Source organism: Lottia gigantea, assembly GCF_000327385.1.
Source record: "Lottia gigantea unplaced genomic scaffold LOTGIsca_142, whole genome shotgun sequence".
NCBI lineage: Eukaryota > Metazoa > Mollusca > Gastropoda > Lottiidae > Lottia > Lottia gigantea.
Genome location: NW_008707655.1, coordinates 545,372 through 556,523, shown reverse-complemented (window position 1 = coordinate 556,523; position 11,152 = coordinate 545,372). Strand labels below are relative to the sequence as shown.

Genomic DNA, 11,152 nt, shown 5'->3' with positions numbered 1-11,152 from the left:
GTGAAAATTTGGGTGAAACTTCAAATGTCGATTTTCTCGAAAGTTTGACAAAAAATCGAATTTCGGTTTCTGCACAAAATAGATGGGGGACATGTTAAACTGTCGTTTGCAACAAAAATTATACCTCTAGGGTCAAAATTGGCCGAGTTATGGCCATTTTAGTGGAGGGGTGGGGTCTGAAACCAGCCTAATGCAGTCCAATGGCAGTGGTAGGGGTGAAGGCCAAAACTTTGACAGGCTGCCGCTCGGAGCCTATTGGAGATAGAAAGTTGAAATTTGCACTGAAGGTACACACCCATCTGAAGTTGTTGTGTTCCAAATTTCAGCTTCCTATCTTGAAAACTCTGCCAGTTACAGCACTTTTGGTCTCAAACTTTTTCTCCAAACCAAAAAATATGCGATTTTCCTCTTGAAAATTCGGGTGAAACTTCAAAGTCGAATTTCCCGAAACTTTTTCCAAAATACGAATTTCTGTTTTCGACTGAAATGGATAGGGGACATGTTAAAGTTTAGTTTGCAACAAAAATTATACCTCTCGGGTCAAAATTGGCCGAGTTATGGCCATTTTTTTTTTTTTTTTTTTTTTTTTTTTTAAGTCCTTTTTAGGTCAGAACATGTATAGTTTTACATAGGCTTTGCATTGGAATACGTCATCAGGCCCCATCAGCTGGTTAAAATTTACATTGACTTCTTAAGCGCCCCGTAAAATGGATAATCAATGTCAGATTTATTGACCATGTAATATCATTGAAAATTATACACTGTAATAGAACCGCTGAGTTGCTTCGAGATATAAACCGCGCCAATTTAAGATGTTATTCATTGTACAGACCCATAGCAAACCGACAGGATGTATTTAAGGTAAGCGTTTTGCAGTATTATGTCTTTCATAGAATAGGACACATTTTATAAATCTTTTCTCTTTTTTAACAATTTGAACTTCCTTCAATTCCTGGGTTTCAATTATGCCCACAGTGGCATTTCTACGGCGGATCAGGCGCGTCTGGCGGATTTTACATAGTGAAAGAATGACTTGTGCCTCCATGAAAATTATGTTTAACAAGATCGACACCTTCAGGTGTGAATCAATATTAAACATTGTAATAATTTGATTTTTCAGAAATGTTAAAAAGACATTAGTTTCAATTTACACCCATATCCAAATCTTCGATTATTTTGATAGATAAGTGTTTTACAACCTAATAAAATACATTCCAAAGCATCTTATATACCGATAGGTATTGAAATGCTCTCGATTTTTATAAAATTAAGTATGTAGGTTTATTACGATGAGACAACATAAACACGTTCGAATTGGTTACACTTAAATTAATCTAAAATAGAGCTTGTAAATGCGATAGAAGTGCCAGTTTATGTCAAAATCTAAAAGAATTTGGAGTTTGAATTTGAGTACGATTCAAAACATAATAGCGGATTTTAAACCCTTGATAAACTGACATTATGTTAAATGGTTCTTGTGAACGCGATAGTGGTGACAGTTTATGTTTTGTAAATTTCATGAAATTCTAAGTGTGTAAGTTTGTTATAATCAACAATATCTTAGACATGTTACATATTTGGTACGATTTGACACAGATTGACGACCGACCGCCTTTGATATAAAAAAAATAAAATTTATTCGGTAAGTTGGCTTTCTTGCCTTTCGGATGGGACAATAAACCGATGGCCCATGTGCTACTGATACAGGTTGTGCACACTAAAGATCGCTAGACAGTAGGAAATAGAAAAAAGAGTAGGCCTATGCAGGTGTCCTGACAAAATTTCCCTCATTGCAATCTGCATGGCGTTGCTCGCTTTCAGTAGCCCAATTGGGTACAAAAGAGTAGGACATGAAACTCCATTCATTTCATTTTTTCACCCCTTAGCTTGTTGAGGATTGAAGGATGATTTGGATCAGGTCGTGTTCATGGCATAAGAAAACATCCTCTCAGTTTGATTTGAGTCGAGAGCTGTTCGAGTTATGCATAATACCTTTCCAAGCCAGTTGCAAAATAGATTGCCAGCCTCCAAACCCCCACACCCACCCCCAAACAATTCTGACAACCGACCAATTCCATTATTGCAACAAAACGCCATTCATCATTGCTCCTCCGGGTATGATTACGGGCCTGTACCTTTCGGCTCTCGCATATCGTCTGTATATCAGTTACTTCTCTTTAGAAATTCAAAACAACGTTGTTCAATTAATATGTTGTCACGAAATTATTACTCACTTTTTCACAGCGATTTTGTACATTCCTTGTCTTTCTGAAGGGTAAGACCCAAATCAACTCAAGTTATGGAAAGGTTGAGAGTGCTTTTCCTATGTACTAATTTATAATATAAATATTATTTACTATGGACTATCGCCACAATATATTTAAAACATTATCGGGGGAACTGCCACCATAAAACATTGTATCATTGTGTTGTGCAATAAATAACATTATTGGTCATGATAAATGAATGATAAAACTAATAACATTTCAACTCATAACTATGTTCATTGGCAGTCGAAATTCTATAAACCATTCAATATTGACAATTTAATAGGCGGGGTTAAGAGTTATTGATAGTTGTCACGTGACAAGGCGATAGTTATTTGTCGTTTCATTTCTTTCTTCTGTGTTTATTTAAAATGATACTACGTCTTAGAATGAACATAAAATTTAAGAATTTTAAACTTGGCCAATAAGAGTATATATTCATCAGCAGATTCACCTAGTGTCATAAATAGCATAACAAGATCCTTATATAATCTAATAAATACAAAAAACTTATTAATTATCCATAAATATACAATTAACTATTGGAAAACAAATATCAAGATTAAGCGTTTTCAAAAATTACTTAGTTTTATGAATTTTCCAATTTTCCAGATTTTACAGGGAATTTGTTGTAACTTTATGATACCAGGAAAGTTCACTGATGAATATATACTCATGTTGACCATTCTTGGGAACTTAAATTGTATGTTCATTCTAAGACGTAGTATCACATTAACTGGAAACAAGTTCGAAATTGGTAATAAGCGCATGACTTATTGTTGCTGTGTGTACGTCAATGAGACCCTGTTCATGTTTGAATTGGATGATAATTTAATTAACTTTTTTGAGGTTTTGCCTTGACTTATAAATATTTTAAGATTATTTGAGGATTCATTATTAAGCAGCTACATACTTTGTTATCATTTCTGACAGCTGGTAGTGGGCGTATATTACCTTGCCTGCATGGCAAGCTATCTTCTATATATCGTGGAGTCTCAAGAAATGACGAGTCGTCATTTTAACATTAAAATAATTCTCACCACGCATGGATTGGAAGCCTCAAATTTTGGCGGTTAGCTTTGATTATTATTACTGATTAGCTTAACTAGTGTCCGTTTCTGAGAAAAAAGTACGATTGTTATTTTCTTTGCGTTAAAGATTTCTTTTTGACTAAGCTTGGTCCATCTTGGGAATCTTTGTGCTCAAATGAAGATAATTTGACATTAGCGTGGTCTGATATAAATGTTAAGTTTGAAAAAGTTAATTACAATATAAGTATATAGTTAGAAATATAAAAACTCTGCGTTTTAGCCCATGGAGGCTCATAGTTCAACATGAATGGAAATTTATAGAAAGGCACGAAGATCTAGTTAGACTGTGGCGTGCAACCAAGTAGAATGATCTGAATTTAGCGATGAATATTTTAGTCTTGTTGAAATTTTCGCACCTAAAGCATAAAGCATTATATTTCAGGAATGGTTAAAATTTAAGAAAATTAGGTCTCTAAAATAGTTTGTTCATTTCATTTGAAGAAACTATAATATAATATTAAATTACATTTTGTTGAATAATTTCAAGGTAGCCAATAATTTTAGACAATGATCTTTTTATTTCATATTTGTGTGGGTTTTTTTTTCAATTCTTAAAAGGGATACGGATATCTGAAATTGGATCGTTTCAGCTGGAAGCTTACAGACACAAAAGTGCAGTGGAAACATTTTACGTTCAGATTTATAACCTTCATGCAATTGTTGAATGTGGTCAAAGGGAGATAATTTATCATTGATGTGGTCTGTAGTCTTATTTCATAGTCAATAGTACGATCTTTTTTTTACAGAAGACGTTAGAAAGAAATATCTTCAGTTTTGGTCTGCTGATGTTTAATATCTGGTACAAAATTTGTATTCTAGATCAGACAATGATTGAAAATTCTATAATAGATGGTCTTGACTGAATAATGGCGACAATAAGATCAACACAGATATAGCGCGAAGGAAAAAAACCAAGGTTCTGCGGGCTGCTAGAGGCTAACGGATTTCAGACGACCTGAGAAATTTTTAGCATTTAGAGGGCTTGATTTTCACTCCAAAATAATACATTTCACGAATCTTCCACGTGGGGGTTTAACACTAAGGAATGACATTACAAAAAAGGATTGATTACTTACTTACTTACTTTACTTTTGTGTAATGTTTGGTTTATGATAACTTATTTTGCGTTGATGTATTTACTATCCGACACGTTGGTTTCAGTGATATTCGCTCAACGCACGAGCGACAACATTGGACAATCAAAACATTGAAATTGTTTCAATAAAAAATTAACCAAAGGGATGTAGTCGTTTAAAGAATTATTTTGCTGACAGAAACGAAACGAAACTAGTTTTGCCATTATTCTTCACTTGACTGGGTTATGAAAACGGGCAACACCATGCAGTGCCCAATGAGGTGAATTCTGGCTGAAGAAGACTTAATTAATTTTTTTTCTTTTTTCAACTGTGAGGGATCTTGAACGTGAACAACCTAGCCTTTAGCACAAGGTATCTCGGTTTATTTTAATTCAAAAACCATGGAACTTTATATTTATATGGATCCTAATATTTGTGAATTGGGATAAAACAAGAATTCATTTTTAAGCTCATTGTGAACATAGTAAGCTATTCGTTTCTCTTTTCAGAAAAAGAATCCGTTACATATATCGACAGGATTGTCAATAATTAACATTCTTCCTTGTATATAAAACCGATATTTTGAAGACATTATATCACTTCGAGCAATAGGCAAGAAGTTATATTTAATTAAAGACGAACTGGGTGTAGTTCAATTTCATTAAGTGAGTTCATTTCAGAATTTATGATCGACTAACTTTTAAAATTCAACAGATAATTTAAGATGGACTGGGTGTAGTTTGCCTTTTACAATCGACATGGGAATGTAGAATGGAAGTGAAGCTTCTCAAAACTTCTGCTTTAGAACTTATCTGCCATCAGATTTTGCACCGTAATATGATTGTTGAATGTGGTCAAAGGGGGATAATTTTTCATTGATGTGGTCTGCAGTCTCATACTATAGTAAGACAGTAATGATAAAATTAAATTTCAGTAGTTGAAGATAAAAGCCATTGACCTAAAAGCCATTGTCGAGTGTGGTCAAAGGGGGATAATTTTCATATTGCTGCCGCCTGTACAATTATCACACTTGGGACACAAATTTGAAAGTATCAAGTCGTTTTTACTGGTTTGATTGTGAAAAGTAGATGTTAGAAGTATTTTCAACGTGAGGCTTATACTAAAAAAAAAACAAAGTACTGTAATAAAGGAGTTGCATTCTTACCTTCTGTTAATTATATAATCTTATTTCGATTATTGTGTAGTTATTATGAGGTTTATATTGACAGTCGTATATTTTGGACCACACGTGCCATTCATGATTATTGCTCATCGCACGAACTACAGACTTAGACAAGTGATTCAGTTGTCTAAATATCTGTTTTACCAGCAGAAGGAGGATAGTCTCACATCATCCCATCTTCACAATATCAAGCTATTGCTTCGCACTTATACCTTGACTGCGCATTGTACACTAGCAAATACAGCCAATCAGAGGCCTTGGTAGAAAGTCTGAACACAATCTTTATGTCGAGGGCTCAGATTAGCTGTACTCTCTGGCTTTCTATTACAACATATCCCCTGCATTCCGTGGTAAAAGAATAGTGGCTAATGCAGTCAAGGTATAAGAATGAAGTCTGTAATAGCTTGAAATTGTGCAGAAGAAATCATCCTTCTAAACATAGAATGTAGTTGATATAGACTCTAGAATGGACAATTTAATTATGTTAATACAATTTTTTTGTTATCAAAATCGAACTCCAACGAACGAAATATTAGTTGTGTCAGATATTTGTTACATCACATTCTTACAGTTTGTTGTTGCTTACATAATCAATATCTCCCCTAGCAATTGTTTTCGAAGAAGACATTTCTAGTTAAGTTCATATTGTACACGAATGTCCTGTATCACAATTTATTACATGTACATTGTACTAGTACTAGTACTCAACTCCTTTTCGACTATACCGGGATAGTAGCTTATAAAGAGAACAAATTTAGTTAAAATAACAATTTATCATAGACCATCATTCAACAGTAGTGGGGTCGTTACCGCCGAACATCGTTGGCTTACTCGCCATAATTTTTGACAAAGCGTTCATTCCTTTCTTCACTTTAAAACGATAGACCCACGGCAATTCTCGGTTTGGCATGATTTTCTTTGGTGGTGGGAAGTTGCTTAGATCGTCGAATTCCTCACTGTGGGACATGATATTCGGGTAAACTATATTCGAATCAACACTTTCCAAAGCCTGGTATTCCTCTCTCCCTACACTATTCGTCGAGGTTACGTTCGAATGCGTCGACTTTAATCTAGGGGAATCTGATCCTGGCAATGGAACCTTTAAAGGCAGGTTATTTTCTGATCTGTTGACTTCGGGATTTGATTTTGATGATACTAACGGTTTCTGCTTGTTCCGGCGACCTTTCATGGATTTCTTAGACAGTGGTGCCAATTGAAGTCTAGAGAGTTGTACACCTGGTTCCTGAAACATATTGAAACATTTTCATTATCAAGTCTTTTAAGTTGTAAAGCAAGGTATGGATTGTAATATTGCGTTATTAAAAGTTTACTTTTTACATTTTTAACAAGAATATCTATTTTGGTTACAAAGCGTACCCCCGCCTTCATTAGCCCACATGGTGCAGAACATTAGGACGTAAAACTCCATTCATTTCATTGCATTTACTTACAAAGTGCACCCAAATTTTTTTTTTGGGGGTGGGGGGACGATCTGGGATTTTTTTAGCTAAGCTAATCAGTATTAATGTTCACAGCACACAATCGAAATTTGAGCCTTCAAATCGATATGTTCCAGAATTATCTGCGTTTAAAAGTTAAAGGAACGACTCGTCATTATAAGATACTCTGTGATGTATAGAATTAGACAGTAAATTCCTAATTTGAAGTGTATTTGAAGGACTTATGCGATTTTCGTACATTTCTAGTACCCAAATCAACCCCCGAAAATGGCGAACCTGTCCCTTAAAATTCGTTTACATGACTAAAACTATTGAAACTTATTGCCAACTTGAAATGTTACTCTCTCTTTGACCAGTTTTATGGTTAGAGTTAATGTTTTTGGATTTTGGAACTACATAAGATCAATAAAATATTTAGGCCGAAAAAACAATAGTATTATTTCGATTGGAAAAATGCCAGATCAGAAATTAACAAACAACAGTAATAAGATATGGATTTAATATAACAAGGTGATTTCTTGGCATATAGGCTGTCTGTAATCTCTAGCGTTAATCTAAGTTAATCTGATATCTTTCTGTAGGTCTTGTTATTTATTAATCCCTTTTTTGATTAAAATAAAATCTAGTCAACCCTATCAAATATTTATTATTGACTTTGTTGTTTCTAAACAGCGTCTGAACTGCAAACGCGTTGTTCTGCATAGAAGACTGAAAAAATGTTTATTGGAGAAGTATGGGCAGATTTCATTAATATATTTAAGCATCTAGAAAACAGTCTAAGCAGAGTTAAAACTGAACATTTTGATGAAAATATTTTGGAAAATTGGATTAACAGTTCTAAGCAAACACAAAACAATGACAGCTCCATCTTAAGACATTGATGGAAAAAAGAAGCTCTGTAAGACACTATTTCTTTGCCAAGATTTTAAATGAACCCATCACTTGTAGCGGGGTAGACCCTAACCCTACCATACAGTAATGTATAAAGCAACATTCAAGTTTCCGAGCCGATCATTTCTCAACTATGTCATGATTCGTATGATACACATGAAATAATTACATTGAGACTTTAACTTAAAGAATTATTTTGAATAAAAAAATACTATCAGCCATAAGAAAAAAAAGAAAATTATACAGTGACTCACTTGTAATTCCAAGGGTTTGTGATTCGTTTGCAGTAACTTTAATCTTAAAGGAGGAAAAAATCCATTCTTGCTCACGTGAGTAACTCTGGAGTTTTGCACATTACCACCATCAAAATCAATCACTTTGGGTTTGGCAGTAGCCCGGCTGCAAAATCTTTGAATATATTCTTCAGGAACCGTCGTATGTAATGGTGCTGTTTTCGATCTGCTAGATTTTGGTAAACCGTCCAGAATATCCGTGAAAGTATAACTATGAGGTCGTGGTGGAATACTACGGTAAATCATATGAGTGTTTCCTCTGGACGCCATTTTGATTTGTGGCGTCTCATAACTTGTGGACGTTTCTTGAATGGGTGGCAGAAGAACTAGCTGCGTTCGATGTCGGTTCAATGTATTCGTTGTTGGTGAGATTTGTGCAGTTAAGTATTGAACCATTATTATTACACATTAAGCCTATTACACAATAACCGTTTATTCAAAGCGGCTTAAGTCAATCGGATTGCCTACTGTTGGTGTCCTGTTCTGTTGTTAGGTCATAGTTGTTTAAATGTGAACGCATATCTTATGTCTGCTATACCTGAAATACATGTAATTTTAATTAGGTCATTTGACATTATTAAAGGAATCGATTCTCGTTCTTTAAGTATTTCAATGTCTAATATCCAATCAATACCAATTTGTTTGCCAATGATGATGGTTTCATTCTAAAACGTGACTCTGATACTTAATGTTTATACCTAGCAGGAATTTAAAGGGATTGCAAAGAGGTTTTCTAAGTGGTTCTATGTATCGAAGACCTTGATAGCACCAATTTGCACCATTCCAATTTTCAGTAAGAGGTCACTAATCGCAAAATGCCTTTTTGTGATACTTTGCGATTAATGGCGCCATAAACCACTTCTTTTATGTGGCAATGCAGGAACCACTGACGTCTGATTGAAAATTGGAATGCTGCAAATTGATGCTATCAGTGTGCCCGATACACATTAAAAATTTATTAAACCTCTTTACGACCGTTTGACCAAATTTAGAGAGAAATAAAATATGATGTCGATAGTAAATCTTGCCACTGTTCGTCCATTTCTTGAGCTAAAGTACATCACATTTATTTACATACATGTAATTATCAAATTGAATATTGATATAAATCACAGTTTACTTTTTATTATTATTATTATTACTTGTTATTATTCATAATAATAACATAACGGGAAAATAAGAGAGATTTTCCGGGATACTTATATGAATGTATCTTCTACTGCGTTTAGCTTGAATGACATTTAAGGCAGCTAGATCATAATCAGCCAATCTGGATTTCGTTGCCAGTTTAATTCAAGATTGTTTAGCTAGACCACAAGCTGTGTACGAATTCTGTCTCAAGTACTTTACTGAATGACAACTGGATCAGACGCATTAGGTAGATGAAAAGTAGATTTACACCCGTCCTTATAGATGAGATTGTGGACTTAACTCTTGTTGTATTGCGATTTTTGAGAAATATTGTGTTTAATTGCCGTCAGTTGCTCGTGATCGGATCAGAGTCCGTGGCCAATTAGTTGATCGCATTTGCTAGAAATTGGACAATTTGTGACTGACGGATCTGATCCTTTAAATTAACTTGAGCAAATTTTACGCATTATTGGCAATTGGCCAGTGCAGAAGGTTTCATCGTTCCGAACTCATGCGGACAAGGTAAATGGTGTGCATTCGTTCAAAGAGTACGCAATAACTCGCATAATCCTTTCGGATTATTGCCTATATATAGTAAAGATAGATAATAATGTAAATTCATACCTTTAAATCTGTTCGTGAGCAATCATATTTAGTCAGTTGGGTATATAAATATGTTATAAGCTAATATAGATTAAGAATCAAGGACATTATCTTAATGTATTTGTCAATTCGACCAGCATGGTCATTCATTGCCAATTTATATCATGATAAAGTCTGATAAGATACTGGTAGGGTGGGGCATGTCTAACTTGTGGCAATGTGATTCCAAGATGCTGCTAGTCTAAGTTGAATTAGACCCAACTTTCTTGTCGTTTATTATTAGTTTTTATTCTTAGTATAGCCACTTCAGAATAGGTCTCACGACCGAACTCTTCAACATTTGTCAAAATAACCTTTTGACCTAATCTGGTGGAAAAAGCTAGAGGAGTAAATTTGATTGGTTACAGCAGAAGTGGCTATACTAAAAATAAAAACTAATAAATAAAACTAAACAAAAGTTGGGTCTAATATTAATTAGACTGAGATGATGCACAGTAAAAGTTTCAAATGGTTAAACTGGGAAAACCCTGGCATAGCTTATGAAAAGAGTGACTTGTAAAATATAAAAATACAACAGATTCTACTTCAAAAATTTCCAGAGAACTCTCTTAAACGTTAGATAGGAAGCTCACATTTCATACATTAAGTCAGTCTGCCCCCTATGTGAACCCTAAATCACTGCTGGTGCCATACGGGCACCTATAAACACGATTGAAATTTTTTATGAGAGCACTTGACAGTTTGATAATATATACTGAATAAACGATATACATACCTACGATACGTAATAGTCGAGATCTGATCCTATATAACTATATGAATATCAATATTTAGAAATCCAAACGATCTCATAACTAGTCAATATTAGGTATAACCATTGCACAATTTGTTATTGGAAGAACAAAATGACTAATACCCAAATAACTTCCATTTAAAATAAAATTTTACACACATTTACTGTTTTATAAACTGTGTCAGTAATATGAGTTATTCCAACGAAGTTATAAATTGTACTTGCCTTTAACTATGACCTTCGGATATCTTCATTGGGTGTTATTACAAAAGTGTGTACATATATGTCCCAACAGGCTATAATATTGTCGACCTAGAAAAAGAACAATATAGTGTTTACAAGTACAGTTTGATTGATTTCTAGG

At 34.2% G+C, this 11,152-nt stretch overlaps 1 protein-coding gene across 1 annotated transcript; it reads right to left on the bottom strand.

The window, feature by feature from the left end:
- Positions 1-5,577: 5,577 nt before the first annotated feature.
- LOTGIDRAFT_238372 (hypothetical protein) lies at positions 5,578-11,041 on the bottom strand. Its single transcript, XM_009050010.1, has 3 exons — positions 11,014-11,041; positions 8,223-8,799; positions 5,578-6,860 (listed from the first exon to the last, which is right to left on the bottom strand). The coding sequence occupies exons 2-3, from the start codon at positions 8,655-8,657 to the stop codon at positions 6,402-6,404; spliced, it is 894 nt and encodes a 297-aa protein (XP_009048258.1). The 5' UTR covers positions 8,658-8,799; positions 11,014-11,041; the 3' UTR covers positions 5,578-6,401.
- Positions 11,042-11,152: the final 111 nt, after the last annotated feature.